This window comes from Dasypus novemcinctus, chromosome 12 (genome assembly GCF_030445035.2).
Source record: "Dasypus novemcinctus isolate mDasNov1 chromosome 12, mDasNov1.1.hap2, whole genome shotgun sequence".
Classification (NCBI taxonomy): Eukaryota; Metazoa; Chordata; class Mammalia; order Cingulata; family Dasypodidae; genus Dasypus; species Dasypus novemcinctus.
Window position 1 is genome coordinate 104,750,659 of NC_080684.1, and position 27,454 is coordinate 104,778,112.

Here is a 27,454-nt window from a genome sequence, read left to right on the forward strand (position 1 = left end):
TTTACATACTGGGGGGCTGGAGATTGAACCTGGGACCCCATATGTAGGAAGCCGGTACATACCACTGAGCTATACCTACTCCCTAAAGACTCATTTTTATGTTACCATTCACCATTATCCAATTTGCAACAGGTGAGCTCCAAATTTGACTTATGAGTTTTTAGGCATGAGCAGACTGACAAAGTTCAAGTAAGCACAGAAGAGAGAATTTTACGCACCAAGTAGCATATGCAAAGGCCCAACTTTAAAATCACCTTCATGAAGCCCCGAGTAATCCTCCAGCTTTCTTCCTTCAGGAAAATTCCTGGGCTATGCATGGAGCTGAGGGAACCAGGGAAGCCCTGCCTCCAACAAGACAAGAATTGGGGCTGCGTCCCCACTAGCTACTTTGCGCAAGCTGTACAGTCCTGTGGGGCTCTTCTGCTAGAAGAATCAAGCGCAGCCGGAGGCCTTAGCAGCTTCCTTCTCGTGGTGATGCTGCTTATTCTACAGGGGGAGGTTCAGTAAATGGTCTAGATTGTCACACCCCCCTGACTCCCCTTAGTAGGCATGACAGAGAAGAGTAGGTAGAGCAGGGTCGAAGGAAGAGGCTCCCATGTGCCCTAAGGAATTCACGCTCTTGCCTGATGGTTTGCGTGCTGTCCAGGGGCCCCACCTGGCCCCCGCCCCTGCTGTCCTCCCCTGGGGCCCATCCTGGCAGGTCCTGACAGCAAGGCAGCTTGGGGCCAAGTGCCGGCCGCTCTGCACTTGAAGCAGGTTTCCGCTGGTGAGGAAGCCTGAGTCCGGGGCGCCCTGAGGTGTCGGGGTGCCTTTCATGGTGGCACTTCAAAGGGGAGCCTGTTTCTGGGCCCTACGCCTGCCCCCCCTTCCCTGCTTCCCTTCAGAGGCTCGGTCTTGATTGTTGAAACCTGGGAAGGCTGTTCAAAGGGAGTCAGTGGAAGTTTGGTGGCCCAGGGAAAGGTTTTGCAGCTTCCTGCAGATAGTGGAGGCAGACTGGCTGATAAAGTGAGCTCCTAGGAGGCTCTGTCCTTCTCCAGAGGCAGGATCCCTCAGAGGGTTTTAAGTGCCTTTATTCATTTGCCCTGAGACACGGCTGGGTTTTTAGGTTCAGCCTCTGAGTAGGTTCCCTGAACTCATCATCACTGACCAGGGTGCACTTCCTCACCCATTGGAGAGACCTGCGACCACACGGATCAGCCTCTTCCCTCTGACCCTCTCACACAGGTTTAACTGAAATTCAGGGTCCCACACAGACCACTTTTGGCCACACTGATGCCACATGGTGTGGCAAGAAAAGATTAGCCTTCTTATTTTTAGATCGTCAATCCAGATTCCTGAGAAGACACCCCAAAGGGGAGTCTGCTGAAATGCTAGAGGCTGAGCCCATTGTTCCAGGGGGAAGGGGAGGAGTTTCTGAGTCAATCTGGCATCACACACTCAGCCTGAATAAACCTGTGCCTTCCACACTGAAGCGGCCAAGCTGCTTGGGAGACATCTGGAGCTGCCGCTCTGATTCCCGGTGTCCTGAGAAGGCAGAGGCCCTGCCACCGGGCACACCCATGGCCCCTGAGGTTGGTCCACATCCGGGTTCCACACCAAAGCTACCAAGCCAAACTACTTTCCTAGCAAAGGCACTGGCCCGAAACCCTTCCTTCGGTCTACATTTGCCGAGGATTTAGGAAGCGGCTGTGAGAGAGAGCTCATTTTATGCTCACTGCCAGGGAATACGTTTTGTACTTAAATTGAATATTAAGAGGCCAGAGTCTGGCTGTTCTGTGGTGTACAGGAAACAGCCTTGGGGGCCCCGGAGGTAATGGATTAAGAGGAATCTTAGGGCCTCCTGAAGTCTGAGTAAGGAACAAACCTCTGGGCATGGCCCGGGGTGAGAGTCTCACTGGTAAAACAATAGAGGGCACAGACAGGATATAATTAACCTTAGACTCAACAGTCCATGTGGGGTGTGGAGGAGAGATCCCTGTCTTTAACTCTCCTGCTTGGCTTACCATGAGATGTCATCAGAGCCGGTGTCTAGATTCATAAGTAGTCACATGAAGGAATTTGAGGACATGCCATAGGGTAGGCAAGGGAGTAAGGAATTTATTAAGAAATTAGAAGAGAGACAGTATGCAACCCAAGATATTAGAGTAGGCATGCTACAGGGTGAGAGGAGCATGCCCTCTCTAGTGGCTTCTGGTTTTATTGGATATCATTAGGGGCTAGGTTTATGCTGAATGGGGTGTTTAGGACAAAGTGGGGGAACTTTATTGAGTAGTTTGATTTTTAGGCTTTGGTGTCCAGTTGTGATTGGCTTCCGGCCATTGCTCTTCAGCCCTGCTGCAGTTTTCACACAAGGGGCTTGTGAAAATAGGTGGGTAGTGTGAGAATTTCCTGTTTTTCTCCTTCCTTCTGCAGGGTGGGTACTGCAAACTATGTTCCCATAACTTGTTTGAGTACATCAGCGGGCACAAGTTGCTGGGGCTGCTTCCACAGCTGATGGGTGAATGCTACAAGCTTCCTCCTTGATAACACATCTACACTGAGTCCAGAAAAATGTTGCTTTAGTATTTTTTCTTGGATATTTTTGTGAAAATTTATTGAGTTTTCAGCCCCACCTCCTTCGGTCCCTAATCTATGTGATTAGTCACCCAACATGACTGCTGGGGAACCAAGAATCAGGGACATGCAGTGACTGGCCTGAGGGCTCACAGTCAACAAGGCTGGACCCTGTGCCTCCTCCCACAGGATGAGGCCTTAAGTCACCACCGGGAAGGAAACTCATGCCCTCCTCTGCCAAGCCAGCCCTGCAGAGTGCTCTACAGGGCACCTGATCCAGCCACTGCTCTTGGCACAACTTGGCCTGACCCAGGCGAAGCCCCTTGCCCTGCCAGGGGCTATAAAGGGATGGTTTTTTCTCCCCCAGAATGCGGCACCCCTGCTGATGCCCTGACACCCTAGGGCACAGTTCTGACTCTGCCTCCCAGTTCAGGGTTGCAGCCCTTTGGGGTCTGGCTCTGTCCTTTTAATCCCACGGATTTGATCAGAAGCTGCTGGCAGTGTTGGGACTTGGTTCTGTTCAACAAAGAGGTGCAGTGGCCAATTCCTGAGCCCTGCTGGGGGCGAGGGAGCAGGAGTCCAGGCTGTGGACTCAGCACTGTGCCTGTGCTTCAGGCAGAGTTGACAACTGGAAATGATCCTGGACGCCCGGCTATGACCGCCACTGCTTGGGCATGGTGGTGACACTCTCGGTTTTCACAAGGGGCAGTGCAACAAGCTTCTATGGGCAGAGGCCGCGGATGAGGCATGACACTCCACAGTGCATGGCACAGCCCCCTCCGCAGACATAGCCCACCCAGATGGCCAGTGCCGATGCGGAGCAGCCTGTGGACCCTGTTCTGGGAGGGAGAGCACTTCAGGGGCCTCGGTACACACTTGAGCAGAGGCGCAGGCCTCTGAGCAGATGGAGGCTTTTACTGACATGCCAGAGCTTCGCTCAGGTCCCACACGCACTGTCATCCCTGTTTACAGGCCAGGAGCCCCAGGTCCTGCAGGAGGAAGTGGCTGTCCCTAATCTTCTCTGCCTTGGCATGGCATGGCACACAAACCTAGAATTCAATCCCTGCTCTTCCCCACAAGAGCTGGGCCACTTTGAACAAGGGTCTTCACCTCTCTGAGGTTGGCTTGAAAGATGTGTGTTCACTACAGCATGATTTCCTACCACTTGTGGTGGAAGAAGCATGGGAAGGCAGGCACAGTGCTGAGCACACAGCCTGGCACAGGTGCCTATTTGGTAACGCAGGTCATGCTGTTTCCTCCCCCTCCGCCAGGCCCCTCTGGCTATGGCCAAAGCACAACCACCCATGCCCTACACGCCATACACCCTCTGAAAAGAACAGCAGGGCACTCCTGAGGGTCCACTGAGCAAACTCGTACAGTGCTGTAGGAAACAAAAATTGAAGGAAAAATGTTATATGGCATCATATGGAATATCCCTTATATGAAAAGTCATCCTTGTGGCTTCCTCCTCCTCAGGCTTAACCAGAGACTTCTGACTCTGGGTCCATGTTCCTTCATGCCAGGGAGGTGCTGCTGCCTTCCTACAGGGCACCTGATAACCAGGTGGATGGTTGTGGTTTGGGAATCATTCCAGACACCAAGTCCCCAGCTGGAAACTGTCCAAAGTGTAGCAACACCTGCCTGTCCCAGCTTGGCAGTGTGCAATAAGATTGTTTTAGGATAGAGATGAGGGACAATTCATCCTCAGAATTATTTGTTCCAAAGGCCACTTGGAGAAGAGGACATCTTTTGGGTCATCTGGGCCCCAGATTCACTAATTCATTTGAGTCTCTCAAGGAGATGGCTGTTTGCATTTTGAAGGTGTGAAGGGAGAAGACCACAGAGGTTAAGTATCTTGTCCTAGACTTCCCAGCACCAGGGGGGTTTGGATTTGAACCTGTGGACAATTGCATCCTCTAGGGCAGCAGCTGGGTCTCCATCTGCTGTTTCCCCAGTGCCCACAGGGCCCCTCATTTCATGCTCCCTTGATGCACAGACAAAAGGCACTCGAGTGGATGCCCACTGGGCACAGGATTGGCCAGTGGATCAGGCTGGCCTCGGGCCTCCACCTACGTCTTGCCCAAGCACCTCTGTACACTGCACAAACTGCACACCAGCACACTCCCACCTAGGGTGCCTGGCACAGGAGAGCTCAGTGAGGATTTGCTGGAGATTGACTAGGTGCTGCCAAAGCCCCTGGTCTCCCTACACATCAGCTTGCACCCAAGAAGCCTCCACCCAGCCTGAAAAGCCCATGACACAGTGGCCCAGAGCTTCTGACAATGTGTGTCTTGCTTTCCTTCATTATAAGCGATACGTGGATGGAGGATTTACTGACGATGTGCCCTTCATCGATGCCAAAACAACCATCACCATTTCTCCATTCTATGGGGAGTTTGACATCTGCCCCAAGGTCAAGTCCAAAAATTCTTTTAATGTCACCCTTGGCAAACTCAATCTGCATGTCTGCTTTGAAAATGCCTACCTTCTAAGTGCAACAGTATTTCCCCCATTTCTCAAGGTGAGTAGCACATGTATGAATGTGTGTAAGCATGTGTGTGCGTGTGTGTACATGCAATTTTTTTGCCCTCTCTTTGGAGGGAGATACCACTTGTTCTACATACAATAAGCAGAAAGAGTAATTGAACATACAGAGTGAATGAAAAGAAGCCTGTCCCAGAAGCTCATGGATTCTCAATGCTGCTGCCCATTGGAATCACTGGGAACATTTTTAACTACCTAAAGCTCAGACCCCACTCCTAGAGACTGGTGTAATTGGCCATGGGCATTAGAATCTTTATAAAGTTACTCACAGGATTACTATTTGTGGCTGTGGTCAAGAACCACAGCATGTGGTGCTTTAACCTTCTATCTAATCATTTCTGTTTTAGAGTGGCTTCCACCCAGATGCAGTAGGACAATCTGTAAACTGCTTTCCCTGATACTGGACAGTGGGTGCTCCCGGGGAGAAAGAGGGCTGAGCAGTACAAGGTGCAGCCACAGCTGAGCTCCGGGTAGAGGAAAGCCTCCCCAGAACGGGGTTCATGTGCAGGTTACAGACATCACTCACTCCTGCGACCCCACCCCACAGCTTCTGTCCTTGCCCACAGGCAGTAGGGGACAGGGTCACAGCCAGGTGAGCAGAAAGGCAGCTCCTCTTGGAGCAGAGGGAACTAGGAAAGGCTCTGACACCTGTCAGGTGGGAGGCTGCCCACGCTGCCCTCACTCAAAGGGAGCCAAGAAAGTCCTGCCTGGGCTTCACCAAAGGCTGAAGGTGACACCTGAGCCTGAGATGGGGGGTACACTGCCTGCCAGGGGCACAAATCCCTTTGTTGGGCTTGGCTGTGGCCCTGCTGGGAACAGGGAGGGGCTCCAGGCCTGAAGGTCCTTCCCTGCATCTCTGCCGTCCTCAGGTGATGTTAACTAAATGGCACTTACGGTTTCCTCTCTGCAGTTACCTTATTTGATTTGCTCCCAGGTACTTGGAGAGATGTGCTTCCAAGGATATTTGGACGCCCTCAGGTTCTTGAAAGAGCAGGGTACGTATGGGGTGGGAGATGAGGTGAGTGCTTTAAGCAGGCTTCTTTTTGGGAGTCTATAGCAACCAAGACTGAACCTCAGGTATATCACTCAGGCCTCAGCCTTTCATGCCAACTTTACTCAATGCAAGCATTTTCATGTGAGATAGGAAATCCTTGTGCCACCTTATAGATGAGGAAATGAAAGCCTGGAGAGGTGAGCAAGGACCACGTGGCCCTGTGGGGCAGGGCTGGGACTCGACCCCAGGAACTCAGGACCCCAGGGCTCCTCCTCCTCTCACAGGGTCACCTGCGCTGCAGGCAGTTAGGCTGGTTTTCCTCTGGCTTGAACCACAGTGAACCTTCACTTCCTTTAGCAGGGGATGAAGTTGCACAGGGTTCCTGGACTGTCACCCCAATTTATGCAATCAGAAGAGTTGCCTCCAGGCTGGTGTGGGTCCCTCCTGCTAAACTAGTCCTCCCCCTTGGGCAGGAGGCACCTACGAGTCATCCCAGCTCCTCCAGGCTCTAGAAGCCTCACGGCAGAGGCACACATTAGATGAGCTCCTTCCCTTGACCACTAAAAGTTGGCTGATTATAGGTTGAGGCAGGTCCTCTGGATTAGTTTTTGGTCAAAGCAAGCGAGACAGTGTGACCAGAGGATGGAGGGCCTGTCCTCATTCATGGAGTCCGTATTCGCCTACTCACTAACATGCTGGTAACTCCAAAACCAGGACTCGTGGTACATCTGCTGTCACACACGGACACACCAGAGAAGTGAAGGACTTAGGTGGGAAATGCTCACATTCCTGTAGAGGTCGCGCAAGGTGGGGCTCGGCCTTCCCACTGCAGCTCATTTTAAAAGCAAGTGTCCTTTTCAGAGTCAATGTAGTGCCAGATCTTTCTCATTTTTGTGTTTATTTTGGAGATTTCACAATTTAAAATGGCCCCCAAAGATAGTGCCAAAGTGCTGTCTGGGGCGCTGAGCATGGAGGCTGTCGTGGGTCTTACAAGAAAATACTTCGTTCAGGCGTGAGGTCTGGTGCTGTTGGCTGTGAGCGCAGCGTTAGCAAATCCAGAGCGTCTATTGAATGTGGTGTCTGTAAACAGAAACGACGTGAAACGAGGCATGGATGGCGGGTTGATGGGAACGTTGTGGCAGAGGCTGCAGCACCTGAGCCTGCTCTGCCCCAGGAGCAACGCCCAGGGTCGCTACTTCGGCTTTGGCGGAACTTACAGACCTTCACTCCTGTGAGGGACGAGGACCGACTGACAGGCATTTGTCTACTCAGAAAATACTCATCCTGTCCCTGCTGGACGCCGGGCAACAGGCTACGTGGCAGGCTCCACCGTGAGCTGGCTGCCGTGCCCTGCCCCTGTGGAGCTTGAGTCTTGGGGAGGCACAGGCAGATCAGTCAATGGAAAGAACCTTGGCAGGGAGAGCCAGACACCCTGGGTTCATGCAGGAAGGAGCGCAAAAGCAGGGACTTCAGGCTTCTGGGAGGATTGAAGGCCAAGTTGAGACCTGCAGGTGTACAGGAGCATCCCAGGCACAGGGGACATAAAGGTCAGGCCTGCAGGCAACAGGGAGTGGCCTGTTGGGGGTACAGAAGGTGGCTGGGGAGTGCAGTGGGGGGGCGGGGCCATGCAGGGAGGAGGACACAGGGGACCAGGGACTGTGGGCATGGAGAGGGCTTGGCTTCCCAAAGCAAAGGGGAGCCACTGAGGGTGGCTGAAGCAGGAGGGAGTAGGGACAGATGAGAGCTTGGGAGGCCCCACTGGCTGCAGCGCAGAGAGGACAAGATGGGCACCCAGGAGGGCAGGGGAGGCTGGAGGCTGGGACCGTGTCAGCAGCAGGTGCAGTGAGGGAGAAAGGGGCAAAGGGGTTAAGCAACAGGCCTTGTTGCCGGCTAGGGGCTGGGGAAGGTGAGATTCAGGGGCGACATCCTGGTTTCTGGCTCGGGCCACCATAGGGCTCAGGAGGGAACAGGCTGGCAGGAACGCTGTCGAGCTGATGTGGGCCACCCTTGTGTGGCTGCACGGGGTCTGCAGTGCTGGAGGGCACCCAGGCTGGGGAGGACATCTGATGGGGACTCAGGAGGCAGGATTTCTGGGCTCAGCTCTGCTATCTCCTGGCTCAGGACCAAGCGTTCCATTCCTGGCCTGGGTGTCCACCCCACGGCAGGGGAGAGTGGATGAAATGCTACCTAGGTAGATCCCAGGAACTGCAGACACTGAGGCAGGACTGAGCCCACACAGCATAGGAGTGGCGGCTGGGTCTAACGATGGACGCAGGACCCCTGAGCAGGCTCGTCCTCCCGGGCCTCTGCGAGAAGAGGGGTGCCGTGTCCATGTGCTGTGCCACAGGATTGGCATCCCTGAAACTGGGGAAAGAGAAGCCTCAGAGGCCTGGGACCTTCTAGAGCATGAGGTGTGCTTGGGGAGCAAGGTGGGGCTCTCAGGAGGAGCCCCGCACACCTGGGACTACCTGTCGGGGCCCTGCCTGGTGGTGTTTACAGGGTGCCTGCACCTAGGAGGGTGCCCAGCCTGTGCAATGCTCCTGAGCTAAGAGCTCCTTCCATTTCTTTCACCAGTAGGGACTCTGAGTGGCAAGGCGGGGAGACGCAAGTGTGCTGTCTTGGACGTTAGGTCTGGGCTCAGTTCCTGACTCTGCCACATCCTAGCTGTGTGGCTTGGAAAAGTCCCTTAACCTCTCTGTGCTTCTGATTGCTCAGCTGAAAAATGGAGATGATGATAAGGATAGAGTCGAATGGCCATTTCAGGCCTGACTATGATGTTCCTAGCCCAGGGCCTGGAACAGCTTAAGTTTGGCTATTTATTAGAAACTAATGACAACCCTTATCTTTCAACTGCATGAGCCCAGATGTGGACAGGGAGCCCACACAGCTGGTGAGTGAATGAGCCAGGAGCTTATCTCACCTCTCTCCGGCTTCAAAGGCCACACTTCCTTCTCTATTCCAAAGCCTGCCCTCCCTGGACTTCGGCTAATGATGGGCCTGCAGTGTACCATGTTTGCTGCCTCCCCTCTGGTTGTGTGGGTGGGCGGGTGGGTGCTAAGTCACAGTCTGTTTCCCAGATTGCCCTGATGGGAGCTTGCCCATGCCCTTCGCAGGCATCTGTACCAGGCCAGGGCCCAGCCTGAATTCATCCTCAGAAGAGAGCGCATCGGAGGTCATGGCGCCCTGCTGGGAGAGCAGGGGCCTGGAGCCCCCCCGGGAGAGAGCTGCCGGGGAGACGAGGCCCGAGGGGGCTGAGCTGCTGGACCACCTGCCCCTCAGCATGCGGGAGAGACTCTCCCCCCAGCGCACTACAGGTACCCTTTTAGTTTCCTAGGCTGCTGTCGAAGTGAAATGGTTTGGCTTCAATTTGGGCCTCTAAGAGTTTCTGGTTTTGAGGCTGATAAAACTGCAAACCAAGGCGTGCTTCATCTCTGAAGACTGTGGCTTCTGCGATGGCTCCGGTGATCACTGGTCTTGAGATGCTTACGTGGCAAGGCCCAGGGCAGCGCTGAGCTGGTGTTCAGCCTCCAGCTGCTCCATCTGGGGCCTTCTCTCTCTCGTGTTTCATTCCACGTAGAGGAAGAGGAGTAGGACCCGTCCTGACCGAGGAGGACCAAAGCTTAACTGACGTAGTGTCATGACCAGGCTCACACCCAGAGGAGGGATGGAATTCACGAACACATTTTTGTGGCGTGTACACAGCTTGCACCTGCTAGATGCCAACTGTTCAGGGCTGGGGACGGGAAAAGGATGGAGGTTTCAGTAGACGTTTGAAGGAGAAAAGGGTTTCTTTCCTGCGTGGTCTGAGGAAGTGACGTTGTCGAGTTGAGAAGATGGGGCAGAGCACCAGGCTAGGCCCAGGACAGCCCCTCCTCCCTGGCACAGGCGAAGCTCCAGGCCCCGCCTCCACAGAAACAGGCTCCGCTGGAGGCGCCACTTCACACCTGGCACAGCCCGAGTGTGGGGTGCCAAATCTCACCTACCACAGGCTGGCTTGTGGCGCCAACCTCCCCCTGGCACAGACCACGCTGAGGGAGCCACTTCCCACCAGGCACAGGCCAAGCTCAGGGCGCCATCTCCCTCTGTAACAGGTCAGGATTGGAGCCACCATGGCACACCTGACATAGGCCGAGTCTGAGGCCACCACCAACTCCCACAGGTACAGGCTCCCACCTGACCAGGAGCCTGGCTGAGTCGCCCTTCCCACGGTCACTGGAAGGGAAACAGCCTCCGACTGAGCCCACCATCACGTCTCCCCATAAGCCCTCACTCCTCAGGCCCTTTGCCCACCTTCCTGACTGCCCCTCCCGACGGCTCCTGTGCTCTCTCTGCTCTGCACCCAGGGGCCTTCTCAGGAGACCTGCCTTGTCCTTTCAGAGGGCCATCGCAGTCACCGCACTCTGCCCACTAATCCATCCCAAAGCCACCTTCTTCGAGATGCCTCTCCTAATCTCCGTTTCCCCCAGATCCACAATTCTGAACCTCCGTGGAAAGGTGGTACATTTTATGCCACCAAATATTGATGGACAGGTAGATGGATAGTGTAGCAGTTTGGCATTGTTTATGAATTCCAAAAGTAGATACTGGATTATGTTTGTAAAGAGGTTTGCTCTACTGGATGTGCTCCTTGGGCCACGTCACAGAGAAAACTACATGGCAGAGGATTTTGGAGTTTGATGCTGGGCCCAAGGAATTACATGCACAGGAGAGGAACACGGGACTAGAGACGGCTCTATAGCCACGGTGGGGGCCCCGAGAGCCAGCGAGCCTGACAGTCTACAGTTGGCCTCGTGGAGAGGGCAGAGCAGTTGAGCCCGTAGAGGAACAAGCCCCGGGAAGGACGAGACTTAGCCCAACCTACAGCTGGTATTGGAAGCAGCTGGGACCACAAAGCCTTAAAAGGAAGAGAGAGGCTGAGCCCTGGCAGGCGTCATCCACAGCCATCCTGCTCCAACACCTGGCAACAGATTCTGGTGAGGGAGGTAACTTACTCTTATGGCCAGGTATCTGTAAGCTTCTACCCCAAATAAATACCCTTTACAAAAGCCAACAGATTTCTGGTATTTGCATCAGCACCCCTTTGGCTGACTAATACAAATGTACAAAGCAGCTTCCATGTCAGGCAGCTGGAGAAAGGGAAGCATCAGGCACAACCCCTGCCCGGGGGCACTAACGCCTTAACAGGTGAGAGGCAGCATCTGCCCAGGGGACGTGATGTGAGGCTTCAGGAGGTGATCCTTAGAAAGAAACGGCTGGGGCCCTGGGAAGGAGACCCATCCAGGAGAGAGGAGCGAGCAGCAGCTCTTAAAGCAGGTGGTATCTGAGGGGGACACTCCCGCACTCCTGCCCTGATACCTGGAGTGGCAAAGAGGTCCACTGGAACCTGCAGCCCATGCCGGGGCTGCTGTGGGCTCCGTCCCTGTCTGATCGTATCAAGCCCCAGCTGTGAGAACCCCAGCCCGTTTCTCCCTGGGGAGAGCCTCTCACACGCTGGCTCTGACGTAGCTTACCAGGGCTGCCGTGACAGACACCGCAGACCGGTGGCCTCATCGACAGGACTTCAGCACCCCAAGGTGGGGAGCCTAGAAGTCCACCCCCGGGTGCTGACAGAGCTGGCTTTCTCCCTGCAGCCTGCACAGCCTCTGGCTCTGGGACTCTCCGCCCCTGCGTCTCCTCCTTGCTCCCGCTGCCTTCTGGCTTCTTCTGTGTCCAAATCCCTGCTCATGAGGACTTGGCCCTACTGGGCACTGTCCACCCTCGTCCACCGTGGGCCACCGTGGCTGGTATGGCTTCCTCATGCCCACAGCCCCAGGGCAGGACTTGAACGTGGCGTCTCTGGGGGACACGACTCACTCCCCGCAGCTGCGGGACTATTCACAGCAAGTTCAAGCAGCAACAGGTAGAGGGGTTTGCTTTCACATGGAGGGACGCACCCCTGATGGGCAGTGCCCCCATTTTCTGTTGTAGCGCTGAGAGAAGCACTGAGAGACGGGGGTGCCTTCAGGAGCGAGCTGCGCAGCCTCTTCCCGCTGAGAGTCCTGTCCCTCGTGCTGCTCCCCTTGGAGTGTGTGGTGGCTCTTGTCCACAGGTGAGCAGCGCAGGAGTCTGTGTCTTCCTCAGGGTGGACGCAGGTCAAGTGGGAAAACACAGGAAGGCCCTGAGCCCAGGCCTGGCTCCTGGTACAGCAGGACAGACAGAGTCCCTGCAGACGGGAGCACGCAGCCTCCATGGAAGGCCCCAGAAGGAGGCCCACCTGTCCTCCTGGCAGCCACGCGCACCCTGTAACCCAGCAACAGTGTCCTCAGAACCACACCTGCCGCCTCCCGGAGCCGGACGTGGCCGCATGCAGCATCTGCTCCAGCCCTCATTGTCCCCTGGGGAAACCGAGGTCCAGAGAGGGGGCAGTCACAGCTCGGGGTCACAGAGCTGACCAGAATATTGAACACATTAATGGAGGAGAATGTACCTAATTAGTTCTTCCGTTCTCCCCATGCACTGTTTATGTGGTTCACAGTCAGTAAGGAAGACACGGCGAGTGAAGTGGGATGTTCCCAGAACTCCATGATTGGGCTCCCTCAGGAAGAGGGGGCAGGGTGCTCAGGGGTCAAACTGCCCAGGCTCAGAACCTGGCTCCTCCAGTGGCCAGTGCTGTGTGATCCGGGAGAGCTGAATGTACCTCGCTGTGCTGCAGTTTCTTTCTCTAGAAAACAGGGGTGATAAGGGAACCCCCAGACCACGGGCGGTCAGGAAAATCAACAGGGCTGGAGGTGTGACGTCCCTGCTGGTGCCGCTGATTTTGACTTTCAGGTAACAGTCATGACAGCAGGAAGTAGGCAAGAGACAGAAGAGCGTGGGCTTCAAAACAGGCGACCAGGGTGCTTGGTCCAGGCGGTGTGACCTCAGCACGTCCATCTACCTCTGAAGCGGCAGGTCTCACCTGTGCCAGCATAAGGAACCCTACATGGGTTGCTTATAACTAGATTTTAAAAATTTGTCCTGACTGATGAAACACAAACTGAGCTTGGAAAGAGCAGGAATTGGGGGGAGGTGGCAAGACCCTGTGAGGGTCCAGGAAAGGAGGAGCCAAAGAACCTAAAGGTTTGAGGCGGGGCCGGTGCTGACCTGCTGCTGGCAGAGCCCGCTGGACCTTCGTGCCACGCGTGGCCCTGCCCTGGAGGCAACTATGGCGACAGCTCCATCCCCAGGCTCAGTGCTCCTCAGGAGCGGGGCTCAGCTCCGGGTAATGCTCCTGAGGGGGGAGCCGGCCCAGAGCAGGATGTGAGGACCACCGGAAGGTCTACACCTCCCCCTCCCATTGTCCTGGCCCTCACCCGCAGCCCCCTCGACCCCTGGGTCCCATCTGGGTGGGGAGCCCTTGGCCAGCACAGCCCCTCCTGCCCTTTCCTGGGTTGGACCTGCCAGTTCCTTGTCCTTGGATTAGCCCGTTCCTCTTCAGGGGTACATTTACAAGCAAGTAATAAGCATTTTGATACTGTGTTTGGCGGGAAATGCATTTATTTGTCACCACATTTGGGTGAGAATCTGCCTGGGCACCAAATTTTAGGCTGATAAGTAAACCCCTTGAAAATATTGAGACATTGGTCCTCCCAGAATTGTGAATGTGGAGTCTGATTTTAGTAATTTTCATCCTTTACAATATGAAATTTCATGAGGCAGAATTTTGTGTGGGTCTTCTTTCCCCAACATTCAGCTGTGGAATCACTGGAGACTCAATCTAAAGCTTTCTACCTTTCCTTAGACGTTGGTAAATTACCTTCTGTTGTTCTGTAATGCCCTCTCTTCATTGTCTTTCTTTTCACTTTTTGGGGCTCTTCTGACTGAGATGTTTGACTTCCTCTCCTCGATACCCATCTCTCTGTTTTCTATACTTTTCACTTCTTTTATCTACTTCTCTTTGTTCTGGGAGATTTTCTGAAATTTCATCTTTGAAATAATTCTTAGTTTCAGCAAACATAATTTAGTTTCTAAGAGCCCCTTCTCTTGGGCCCTGCTTGTTCTTTTTTCTTAGCATTCTGTTCTTCTTTTATGGATATAACCTTCTCCTGCAGCCCCTCTACTGTTCTCTGATATCCCTTATCTTTTTCTTCTTGGAGTCACTGTTTTGTTTCTCTCCATCCTTCTCTTTCACGCTTCCTGTTGTCCACGTGTGCTTGGTGATCCTTGGTTCACACAGCTCACACACAGACACGAGGACTGTGGGGCTGGACTTCCTGTGCTGTGATGAGTGTCAGCCCGTTTTCCAGGCGGGTATCTTCCCAGCCAGGGAGCTTGGTGTGAGCAGCACTGGTGTGTCACCTGGCAGAGTTCCAGGAAGCTAGTGGGTTTTATTGCTTGTTGGTGAGCCCCCATCCAATGTACCTCTTTCCTTGTTGCTGTGACAGATTTATCCATTCCTTTGGGTCTGCATTTTTCTTTCATGATTTAATTCATGATATGCTGGTGGGTGGTGCGGATAGAAGGCAAGCACATGTGTGCACTTTGGAATCCCTGGCATTTGTTTTGCTTGAGCTTTCTTCAGATTTTACATTGTGTTTCTTCATAAAAAGCCACTTACCCTGGCCTGTCCTTCAGTCCATTTTTTAAGGAGTCCAATCCACCCCTCAATATCCTACTCAGTTTTCCTCCCCTTGGGGAACCTCCCAATCCTTCCCCTCCCCCACAGTCAGCTGCCTCTGCCCCAATATCTCCCAGTGGGTGGGGGTGTGTGGTGGGGAAGTCCGGCATTTATTGGCTCTGCCATATGGTGCCTTCTTGTGTCTGGAGGGTGGAAGTCTCTGGAGGGGGGCTCAGGTCTTCCTGGGCTCACTTATGACCCACCAGGATCTGAAGAAGGTGGTGGTGTCTTGACCCCAAGATTCTCTCCATCAGCTGCCCTCTTGCCACACTTCTCTTCCAGACGGGAAGAACCCGGGGAAGCCCAGGCCTTTTCATTTCCATGTAAAAGTCTTGAGCTTCTCTGTACCAAAGGACTTAACTTTGCTTAGTAAATTGATGAGTTTATCTTTGGCATGAAATTGGACATTCACCTTCTGGGCACTCCTCAGATGGGGTTGGAGGTGAATCTAGAAACTGACCTGGGGAAGATACTGTTAAGATGCCTGCATTTGATTTGGGTTGTTGCTTTGTTCCTTTTGTTTACTCGCTTGTCCTCATGCCCATATGGTGAATGCTCATGCATGAGTGTGAGTATGTGTGTGCATATGTGAGCACTCTGCTGGTTCTGGTTTTATTCCCACTGGCTTGTGATGTGGTTCTTTGTTCATATGTGCATGTGCTCATTAGCACACAAGTGTACTTGTGATGCTTTGGGTTTTATTCCCATAGGCTGGTGATGTGTTTCCTGTATATTCCCAATGCCATCCAGTGGCTGTGGTGGGCAATGTCCAAGATTTATTCTCAACTGATGGCATCTCTGCTCACTACGTCCAGGTAAATCACCTGCGTGTGAGTGTGGGGACCACACAGACAGGCCGTTCTTCTGATCAGATCACCAGGACATTCCAGAACCTTGCTTTTTTTTAGAAGGTACTGGAGTTTGAGCCTGGTACCTTGTACATGGCAAGCAGGTGCTAAACCATTGAGCTACACCTGTGCCCCTCCAGAGCCTTTTGCACCTGACTGGCAGCGAGGAGCTTATCCTCTAGTGGAAGGAGCCTCTGTCTGGGCTGGCAGCTGAGGAAGTCAGAGCTCTTGGTGCTAAAAATGGTCATCAGGGTGGCACAGGGTGCCCAGGAGCCCTGCAGAGAAGAGTGGGAAGCCTTCCTGTAGGAGGAGTCCCTTTGAGCCCAGCCTGAAGGCAGACAGGGCAGAGCTGGATGACAAAGCAGAGAAGGGGATCTCAGGCCACGGGAGCAGGAGGACGTTGGGGAGGATCATGCAGCCTGTGCTTAGCCTGCAGGAAGCAGCTCTGAACGCCTTCAGTGCAGGGGCTGGGCCCCCCTGCAGGGCCTGGAGTGTGCACAGCAGGGCTCTCGGTGCCCAGCGTGGCGGCCACTCTGAGCCAAGGAGGTCCGTGCTGCAGGAACAGCAGCTAAGCCGATGTTCTCCCTGTGCTCCAGGTCCCCAGCTCCAGCGCCCGGCCACCAGGCCATCCCGCATGGCCCAGAACATGAGCGAGGCTGCCAGCTGCCCCACGCCCCACGCCGCCTGGATGCCTGCTCTGGGCACAGGCCAGAAGGGCCCGAAGCTGAGGCAGCCCAGAGATCCTTCCTCAATCTGGCCTGACCTTCTTAGACAGCAAAGAGGCTGCAGGGAAGGAGCAGGGACAAGGGTTTCTGAGTCATTTCGGGAGATACACTGAGGACATGCCTTCAAGGCTGCTAAGCCTTATCAACCATTGTGGGGTCCCCTCTCCTCTGCCTTCCAAAGTCCTTACACTTCAGACGTACCCAACTGTGGCCTCTGCACTCAACTGACAGTTTATTGGAGACACATGGAGTTGTTTTTAGGAAAGGATAGGAAGATACTTCAGTCTTAAGTGGAAGTCCGACTCCTCAGGAAACCGAGTACCTAAGTGTCTGGCCAGTTGGCTCGGGTGCTCAGCCATCCTAAGGCTCTGGCTTTGTGGGGTTAACAGGAAAGAAATAAATTAAATGACCGATAGGACTGCATGGAACTCATTTTCTGTCTACTTTTAAAGATATTCTTATAGTGAGCATATGATTTATGATTTTTATAAAATGTGTACTAAGAAATGAAGTGCTTACTCTTAGAAAAGGCCAAGTGCTCCCCCTCCACCTGCATCTTAGATGCTACCTCACCCACCTTGTCTGGCCGCATCCACAAGGTTCTCCCCCCTGCCACCTCCCCCTCTCCTGGACTGAGGGTGTCTCCCAGCAGCAGACGCCAACATCCTTATGCTTCTCCACCTCCAGGTATATCCCTCCTTCTAGTGTATGCAATGAGGGTGCTTTGGGATCTTCCTCCATCAAGAATAATCATGTGTAGCATATTTGATGGCAGGGATCAACAGTCTGTGGTAAACAAACTGACTGTGAAACTTGAAGTAAAGCATGGGCTCAGTTAAAAAAAAATAATAAAACGGATGTGAGTGTCTCTATGTGCATGGCTGTATATAATGAAAACAATACTGAAAGGACATATTCCAGAATATTTACGGTGGTTTTCATTTTACCATTATTCATCACTACATTTTACTCATAGGGCTTATATGTGTTTTCTAGATTTCTTTTTTTTTTTTAATAGCAAAGCTCCAATATTTATTCATTATTTGCAACAAATGTATACAATATTGTAAGATGTTATTAATAGGGGAAGATTAGGAGGGGGAGGGGGACGGTATATGGGAATCCCTTACACTTTCAGTATAACTTTTCTGTAACCTAAAACCTCTTTAAAAATAAAGCTTATTATATTTTTTTAAAAAACCTCAATGGATAAATTCAATAGCAAATTAGATAGCTAAAGAGAAAACTAGTGACCTGGAAGACAGATAAACGGTATTTTATCTACCTCTGCACCATAGAAAGATAAAGATAATAGAGAGTATAAAAGAGGTTAACAAACATGAAAAAGAGAATGAATAGGCCTCCTGTAGAGCTAATAGAAGTTCAAGAAGAAGAGAATGGGTGAGAAGCAGTATTTTAACAACTAATAGCTGTCCTAAATTGAAGAATTCTCAAATATAGGAATCCTACTGAGTTCTAACCAAGTTAAACAAATAAAAAACTCACTCCCGAATATTTCATAGTTAAAACTCCTAGAACAAGAAGATCTTAAAAGTATCCAGAGAGAAAACACAAAAGTAAAGTTGTGTACTTTTTTTTTTAACATAGATATTATTATATGTCAGGTACAATTCTTCAGTTCCCTTTTCCTACTCTAAATATATCTTGGATTTCTTCCCATGCAGAACAAATAGTTTTCTAGATTTCTATGATGAACTTGTATTACTTTTACAATCAGAATGTAACTGATTTTGTCAAAACATAAAAGTGTTTGGTGTAAAATGTAAACTCTAATGTAAACACCATTGCCCATAGTTAATAGCAATGATTCAATATTTGCTCAAATAACCTAACAAATGTACCACATTCAGGTAAGATATTATTAATAAGGAAAACTGTGAGAGAGGGAGGGCCAGGGTATATGGGAATCCCCTATATTTTCAATGTTACCTTTATGAAATCTAAAGCTCTTTTAAAAATAAAGACTATACTCATAATAAGTATTATTTCTAAAAAGCTTTTCCTTGTCCCTATAGCCTTTCCACATGTCAGGCAGGGTTCCGGAGGGAAACAGAACCAATAGGATCTATGTGTTTATTTTATTTTATTTTTTGGTGTTTGATTTCATTTTATTTTTTTATTTTGTATATGTATTTCTATTTTTTTAATTAAAGTTAATAGATCACAAAGAAGTTTGTGTTTATTTTGGGGATTATTTTAGGAAATTGACTTACGCGATGGTGAAGTTGTAGGCCACCAGCAGGCTGCAGGGCAGGCAGGCCTTGGTCCTGAAGAGTTGAAGCAGGATTTCTTCTCCACTGGGAAACCTCAGTTCTCTGCTCTTGAAGCCTTCACCTGCTTGGCTGAGGCCCACCCACTTTACTGAAAGTCGACCCATTGTAGAGGCTAATCCACCTCCAGAAAGTGGACACAGGGGACAGCCCAGCTGACACCTAAAACCTTCCCACGAAGGCACCCCGTGCTGCTTTCCTTCGTCACAGCCCAGCTCCTTCAACGGCCTTTCCCTTGTTGGGTTCACGACTCACTCCCGCTGTCTGCTCTCCCCATGGCAGCCCCATGGTCAACCTCGGACTCTGTGGGGCAAGGCCAGGGTCCTCTTGCCACATGCGGTGGCCTGGGCTGGACACTTGACCAGCCCTTTCTAGAATCCCTCTCCTCCCTTTAAGACTCTGATTCTCACACTGCTCTGGCACCGAGCCTGCTCCCCAAGGATCTGCTGACAGCAGTCACCAGTCATCGGGTCACCTTGCTCCCAACCAGGGCTGCAGCCAGCACTCCTGGAGGGGTTGCCCTCACATCCAGGATGTCCCTCAGCTGCACCTCAAAGTGGACCCCTCCAGGGCAGAGCTCTTCAGCTCTGCAATCCTCTTCTGGGCCCTCTGTCAACTGCCGAGCCGCCAAGCCAAGAACAGGGACTCCCCGAGTCTTCCCTATACCCCACTTCCAGGTAGCCCCAAGTCCTGCCAGGTCCACATCCACTTAACTGGAATCGGCCTCTTGCTAGAGCCCTTGCCGAGGTCCAGACCCTGCTCTCACTACCTGGGTTGCTGCTAGAGGTTCCCACCAGCTTCCTTGCTGCAGGGGCCTCCTAAAGCCTGGCCCAGCCACTCACTCCCACACTCCCAGCACCCCGAGCCTGCCTCCCCGCGGCAGCTGCAGCCTCCCTCCTGCCACCCAGCAGCGTCCTCACCGCATGCTCCCTGCCAATCCCACCTGTGCTTCAGGGCCTCCCCCCACAGTCCCCTGGGCCTGTGGGATGGCATCAGAGGCTCCTCAGTTCTCAGGAGTTGGGGAGGTGGGCAGCGGCAGCCAGGATGCTCACCCTCTGGAAAGGGACAAGGAACCACGAGCAGAGGACCCGGGGGAGCCCATGGTCTGGGATGCTTCAGAACTGCTGGGCCGGTGACCCTGGTGGGCACTACAGGGAGGAGTTTGGATTTTGATGCCATTTGGTCACCTGGAGAGAGTCCACTTGAGGGCAGGGCAGGGGAGGGGAGGGAAGGGACATGCCTGGTGGGGGCACCAGGGCAGAGGGTCAGTCTCCTTTCCCAGCCAGATGAGCTGACTGGTCTCCACGGGAAGCTGGGCTGCAGTGGTTCCCCAGCTGCTAGAACATGCACCACACATGACTGGTCTCCACGGGAAGCTGGGCTGCAGTGGTTCCCCAGCTGCTAGAACATGCACCACACATGGCTGGTCTCCACGGGAAGCTGGGCTGCAGTGGTTCCCCAGCTGCTAGAACATGCACCACACATGGGCTGGCTTCAACAACAAGCACTTATGGGTTCTCAGTTTCAGAGACTACAGGTCCAAAATCAAGGCGTTAGCAGGCCATGCTTCCTCCCAGAGTGCAGCATTCTGGGGCTGGCCTGCCACAGTCCTTGCGGTTCCTGGGCTGGCAGCTCTGCCCCCTATCACAAGGCTATCATGCTCTTTCTTGCTCTCTCTCCCCCTCTCCCTTGTCTGCTCTTCCAGTGTACACTGACTTCCGGCTTCTTCCTGCATGGTCTTCTCTAACTGCCCCCACATTTCTTCTGCTTATACAGACCTCCAGGAATCCAGAGTCAGGCCCACCTGCTTCGGCTGGTCACACCTGGACTAAAAATACCTTCAGAAGTTCCTATTTACACTGGGTTCACCCGCACAGGGGCACAGATTATGCTTAAGAACATGTTTGTTGGTTTTTTCACAATTGCTAAAGGATGGAAACAACCTAAATGTCTGTCAACTGATGGATGGATAAACAACTTGTAGTATATTCACATGATAGAATACTATTCTGCTATGGGAAGAAATCAACTGGGGAAGCACATGACTTTATGTTGAGGATACTGAGTGAAATAAGCCAGATACAAAAGGATGAATGCTGTACATTCTCCCTGATATGAACTAAATACACTGAGTAGACTTATGGAGTTGGACTAGGAAGTATAGGCTGGTGAGAAAGGGACTGTGGGTTGAGAAGGGGGAGAAGATGTTGGATATATGTAGAATGTTTAGTCAATTGTGGATATGTCATAATGGATGGACTTAATGGCAACACTTTATAAGGAGTGTAACAAACACTGTTGATTTATGGATGTGACTATAGTTGAAACGAGTCATCTAAGGAGATTTATGTTAGTTGGACAAGAGCTGGAGGACAGAATAGAGAAGGCATGACAATGATTTTGACAGTAGATGAGGACTGTTTAATTATACAAATAACAAGAATGTTCTACTACAAGGTATTAAGAATGTGCTGATACATAAGAAAATATAACTAAGATAATTTATAGACTACAGTATCCTGTCATAACCCACTGAATGTCCTGGAGGAGAGTGTAAACTACAATGTAAACTATTATCCATGTGGTGCAGCAGTGCTCCAAAATGTATTCACCAAATGCAGTGAATGTGCCACGATGATGGAAGAGGTTGTTGATATGGGAGGAGTGGTGTGGGGATGGGGGTATGGGTTATATGGGAATCTCTCATGTTTTTTAATGTAACATTTTTTATGATCTATGTATCTTCAAAAAAGTACAATAACAATGATGGGGGTGGGGGAGTGGGGTATATGGGAACCTCTTATGTTTTTTAATGTAATGCTTTGTGTGATCTATTAAGTTAAAATATATATATTTTACGCAGCTGAAACACTGACATACAGTAGGTGCCCAGTAAATATGTGTTAGATGCAGAGATATGAACCAATGCATGAATTCTGGGTACCACTAGGCTGCCTCAGGGCCCGGTACATGAAGGGCCAGCCCCTGTGGCACGGGAAGTGCCATGTTCAGTGCAGCAGAGGAAGGCGGCATGAGGGGCCCTGGCTGGGTTGGGAATGGGGCTGGGGGAAGTATCGCCACAGGGCAGTGCCAGGGCCACCCCTCAGGACTGGCCAGCCACAGACCACAGCGTAGACTCTGGGGCCGGACAGCAGGTCAGCAGCCTGGCTCCAGGGCCCACGCCAGGCATCCTCGGGCTGCTGCAGCCCTCAGGTGGGGGTGTGGGGCCTTGGAGCTGGGGTGGGCGTGCAGAGGAGTGGAGGGGTGTGGTGGCCGGGGTCAGGAGACTCACATCCTGGGGAGTGAAGCCAACAGGATGAAGTAAGTGTACGCATGGGAAGTGTCCGCCACAGACCCCGGCAGGGGGGAGGAGCTCAACAGCCGTAGCCATCCTCTTTCTCCTGACCGGCTGGTTCCTTCTCTCCCTGCCGTCCCACTGTGGCCAAATGTGGAGGGTACATACAGTGTTCTGTGTAAGGCACACCATACGGTGGTTACACTTCCTTTCTTGCACAGCATTTCATTTTTTCCTGGAGTGAATAAATACCTGGGTTGCGAGCTTCGTTTTCTAGGTGGCTATGAACAATTCGTTCCCCAACTCTGTAAAACATCCTCTCGGTAGCCAGATACATGGGGCCACCTCTCAATTCCAGTGATTTCTTGGGGATACGGCCCACTGCACTCCTGCTCCCACACTCCTGCCTGGCAGGGCTGCCCCTGCCTGAGGGTGCTGCACAGCTTCCACTTCCAGACTCCCTTCTGCTCCCTCCGTGGCCTCCTAGTTGCTGGCACCCTGACCTGCTTTGAGGAGGAGAATGTGACAACTTACCATTTGGAGACTTTACTTGACTCCAACTGCCTACTTCTCCCACAACCTGACCAGTCACATCCTGGTATAAAATTCCAGGCTGGAAATCCTGTCCCCTCAGAACTGTGAAGTCCCCGCTCCTGTCTTCCAGCTGCCCATTTTGCTATGGGGAATTCTTGGGTCCTGGTGTCACCCCTTTGAATGTGGCCCATTTTCATGTCTCTGAAAGTGTGTGATCATCCTTCATTTAATGTGGTCTTTTACTTATTCACTGTGGCAATGCCTTTTAACTCGTGCTTTTAGTTCTGGGAATTCTGGTTTCAAAACCTTCGCTCTTCTGCCCTCTGTACTGTTTTCTGGAAGTCCCTGGTCAATCTACTTTTCTTATCTCTTTGCTCCAAATTTCCATCATGTTATCTTTTTTGTTCCGTCTCCTAAGATATTTCTACGGCTTAATCATACAAACCTTACAACTGAGTTTTCTAAAATTTCAACTATATTTTTAATTCCTCAAAAGTTCAAATCCTAATCTTTTATTGTTCCTCTCTTTAGTGAAAGCAGCATCAGTCTCAACTCCCTGAGCATTTTAGGAGTGTTACGAGAGGATGAGGCTTTCTGGTTGGCATCATTCTGGTCTCGTAGGTCTGCAGCTCCTGACACCGTCTTGGATTCACAAGCTCCTTAACTGTTTTGTTTTGCTTTGGTGGGTCTCTCTCCTTCACTTTGGAGGCTTCAGTACCTGGTGGTCCTTGAATGTCTATGCACAGGTAAGAACAGGCAGCAGCAGCAGCCTCCGTTTGGTGGGTGGGCCTTGCACTTCAGTGGGAAGCACCCAGCCTAGATGCCTTGTCAGGGACCCTCCAGGCATTTCCATGGGAGACTCCCAAATGCAAGTATATGGAGATCTTTTCTTTGGGCCACCTTCTCCAGAGAGGATGCCTCCAGCCTCCTGCCTGGGGGCCATAACATGGGCTGGCTCTGAACAAGAAGGAAAAAGGATGGGAATCTCACCTTTCAACGTGCTGCTTTCACAGAACTCCCTTTTAGTAGGGCACTTGATCCCAGCCTGTACCTGTGTTCAGATCCCCAAATCCACAGCCTGTCTGGATCAACTTTCCCAAGAAAGAAACCTGTCCTTGAAATCTCAACCCCACACAGCAGCTGCCACCTTCCCAGGTACCAGGGCCCTCTAGCTTCTGCCTTTCTGGAGTTCTGCAGCTGGTGGTGCCCCCACCTGGCTGCCACCCTCCCCCTCTGCAGGCATGGAGGTTCTCACCCTGCTGGGGCAGCTACTACTCACCCACCTGCATGTGTGCTTCCGAAAATCTGATCTTCAGTCACCAACTCTCCCATTCTCGTTGGAATTTCCTATTCCTTTCTTTTCATTTCAGTGAGGTGTCAAGAGGAAGCCAAGATAAGCACATATGATCAACCTGTTCCAGTGAATCAGAAGTGCCCCACTGGGACTCTAGAGCCACAGGGCATCGGTATCTGCCCAGTTTCATCTGAAACAAAACACCTGAAGTTTGTAAGGTGCAACCCAACAGAGTGGGACCAAGTGTGCAGGGCCTGGGGCCTCCCTGCAGGACCACCACCTACCTGAAGCCTCCACCCCGCATCAGGGCTGGGACTTGCTCTGCCAACAGACACTGAGAAAGCCTCTAGGACAAGCTCCTCCCTGCAGGACAGAAAAAGGACAGGGAAGCCACCTCCTGTTGAGAGCCTCCTGGAGCCAGCAGTCCCCCATCCCAGGTGCCCTCACACCCACTGTCTTCCAATTCTCAAAATAATCCCCACAATTCAGCAGAGGAGCTGGACACTCAAAGAGGAACAGCGGCAGTTCATTTTCACACACTGCTAAAGGGACTGGGAACTCAAAGTGAGAATCCAGCTTTCCGAGCCCTGGCCCCTGCCCACACTGCCCACACAAAGGTGCCCCGATGAGCACTCCATAGTAGCCGACGTTTGTACAATGCTTACTGTGCTCCAGGCACTGTACCATGAACTTACTTAGTGGCTTCACCTGATTCTCACATAAATACTAGCATGCTCCTATTATCTCATTTTACATGTGAAGAAAAGACTCAAGGATTAACTGTCCAAGTCCACAAATGCTAGTAAGCAATGAACCCAGGACCCAAAACTTTAAATGCCTACAGAACTGGGCTTTACTACACACACACACACACACACACATGCACACACACACACAGCACACACTGAGTTCAAAGAGCAAGTACAACAACCAGCAAGATGGAAGCAGAGTAAGGTGCTCCTAGAGTTAGCTCCTGGTACAGGGCAGTTAGTAATCACCCAGAGCTACCTGAAGCACCTGTTTGGGGGCTCCAGGAGGCCAGAAGAGCATCCTGTAACATCCTGGGAAGAATGGAAACAGGAGACTGCCCACCTGCACAGAACATTCGTGAGCAGAGCACTCCACGCCACAAGGCCGGTGCCCATCCTCCACTGGAGGCACAAGCCACCTTGGGAGCTAATCTGCGGCTGGAATTGGAAGCTCTACTTCCCAAAAATGGGGGAGGAAGACATGGTTGGGCGCTAACTCCACATACTGATTAGTACAATCGGCGGGCTAAAGTATAATCCTAAGAATAGCTAAAGTTTGAAACTGTCCAAGTCAGAAAGAGACCGGTAGCTGTCATTTTACCTCTGCACCTGGCACGAGGGGAAGGGAGGTGGACTGAAAATCCCAGTGCTGCTGGGGACCGGCTTCTTTCCATCCAGATCAGATTGCAGCTCTAGCATAAGCCCCAGCCCCACCTCCAGCAGGGAGGAAGCTGGGGGGACGTTAGCCAGCCTCTCTGGGAAACCACAGGCCATGCCGTGAAGGCCAGTGGGTGATCACCCTACTTTGGCAGCACAAGCCACCATAGGAGCTATTCTGTCGCTGGAAGTGGAAGCTCCATTTCCAAAAACAGGGGAGGAAGAGACGGTTGGCCACCAATTTCAGCTATTAATTAGTAAATTCGGATGGTTAAAGTATAACACTAAGAACAGCTCAGGTTTAAACCTGTCCAAGTAGGAAAGAGCTGCCCAGGTAGTTCTGACTCCACTCCCAGATGAAGGGAGGCCAGGCTGACCAAAAATCATAGTGAGGGTAGGAATCAGTTTCTTTCACCCAGATCAGCCTGCAGCGCTAGCCTAGACCTCATCCCCACCTCTAGCAGGGAGGGTGCTGGCAGGCCCTCACCAGCCTCTCTGGGTAACTGCAGGTATATTCAGCTGGCACGGGTAGTCAGAAGTCTACCGAGGCAACTGCAGTCATCTTGGACCCACACTGCATAGATTGCTGCCCACACCTGCAGCTCCACCCCCACCCTAGGCAGGGGAAAATGGGGCTTAAAGCTTCATCAGTCTCTCTGGGCAATGACAGTGTAGGTCTGCACAACTTGGATTATTACACATGGGCGTGGCTCTGTCCCTAACCTGGCAAAGAAGAAAGTTGGTCCCTGGGAAAATGAGGACAGCTTGAGCCTCCACAGCTTACAGCACCAACTACATTCTTGACTCCTACTACTCAACCAGCAAGGGAAAAAAGGCAAGAAAACCCTAAGCTAAGAGAGTAACTGCACCCAGAATAAATACATCTAGTAAGCCAGATGCCAAGACACCAACAAAAAATTACAATTCACACCAAGAAACAGGAAGATATGGCCCAGTTAAAGGAATAAGATAAGCCTCCAGATGACATAAAGGAGTTGAGACAACTAATCACAAATGTTCAAGCAAATCTCCTTAATAAATTCAATGAGATTGCTAAAGAGATTAAGGATATTAAGAAGACATTTGTGGGCAAGTGTCTGTGGCTAAAGCAATTGAGTAAAATTCTGTTTACCATATAGATGACCCGGGTTTGATCCCGAGAACCACCCAGTAAAAAAAGAAAAAAAAGACTTTCCAGACCTGTGCAAAGAGACGCAGGCTCCCAAGCAGCAAAGCAACATATCAAAAAGACGATGACTCAACCAAAATTAAAAAAAAAAAAGACATTGGATGAGTACAAGGAAGAATTTGAAAGCAGTTGAAATTAAAAATACACTGGAACCATATAATAGCAGATTTGTGGAGAGAGAAGAAAGGATTGGTGAGCTGGAAGAAATGGCCTCTGAAAGCAAATATACAAAAGAACAGATAGAGAAAAGAACGGAAAAAATTGAACAAGGTCTCAGGGAACTAAATGACAGCAAGGGATGTGCAAATACACACAACAGGGGTGTCCCAGGATAGAGAAGGGAAAAAGGGGGGAAGGAATATTTGAAGAAATAATGATAGCAAATTTCCCAACCCTTTTGAGGGACATGAATATCCATGTCCAAGAAGCACAACATACTCCCATCCAAATAAATCCAAACAGACCACCTCCAAGACACATACAAATGAGAACGTCAAATGCCAAAGACAAAGAGAATTCTGAGAGCAGCAAGAGAAAAGCAATGCATAACCTATAAGAGATACCCAAAAAGATCAAGTGCTGATTTCTCATCAGAAACCACAGCAGCAAGAAGACAGTAGTATATTTTTAAGATAGTGCAAGAAAAAACTCCCAGCCAAGAATCTTATATCCAGCAAGATTCTCTTTCAAAAATGAGGGTGAGTTTAGAATATTACAGATAAACAGAACCTGAGAGAGTTTGTAAATAAGAGACCGGCTTTGCAGGAAATAGTAAAGAGTGTGCTATAGCCTGAAAAGACAGGAGAGAGGTTTAGAAGAGAGTCAGAAATGAAGATTATACCACTAAAAGTAACTAAGTGTCAAAAGTGTAGGGAAAATAAGATATGAGTGATAATACCCAGCTATTTAGGAATAACCTTAACCAATGATGCAAAGCACTTACATTCAGAAAACTACAACTCATGGTTAAAAGAAATTAAAAAAAGAACTGAATAATTGGAAGAACATTCCATGCTCAAGGATTGAAAGATTATATATCATTAAGATGTCAGCTAACAGGGAGGTGAAGATGGTCACCCTCTACAGCAGAGAATTCAGAGTGTCTACAACTGCAAGCAGGAGAATTGCATCCATCAACCATGTGGG

General features: G+C 51.2%; 1 protein-coding gene across 1 annotated transcript in view; it reads left to right on the forward strand.

Moving 5' to 3' along the window:
- Window positions 1-16,336, forward strand: part of LOC101427837 (1-acylglycerol-3-phosphate O-acyltransferase PNPLA3-like) — a 32,021-nt gene extending 15,685 nt beyond the window's left edge. The window contains exons 4-8 of the mRNA XM_058309142.1: window positions 4,865-5,074; window positions 6,032-6,092; window positions 9,205-9,405; window positions 12,059-12,179; window positions 16,171-16,336. Coding sequence (XP_058165125.1) covers window positions 4,865-5,074; window positions 6,032-6,092; window positions 9,205-9,405; window positions 12,059-12,179; window positions 16,171-16,336 — 759 coding nt within the window. The remainder of the gene's footprint in view (window positions 1-4,864; window positions 5,075-6,031; window positions 6,093-9,204; window positions 9,406-12,058; window positions 12,180-16,170) is intronic.
- Window positions 16,337-27,454: the final 11,118 nt, after the last annotated feature.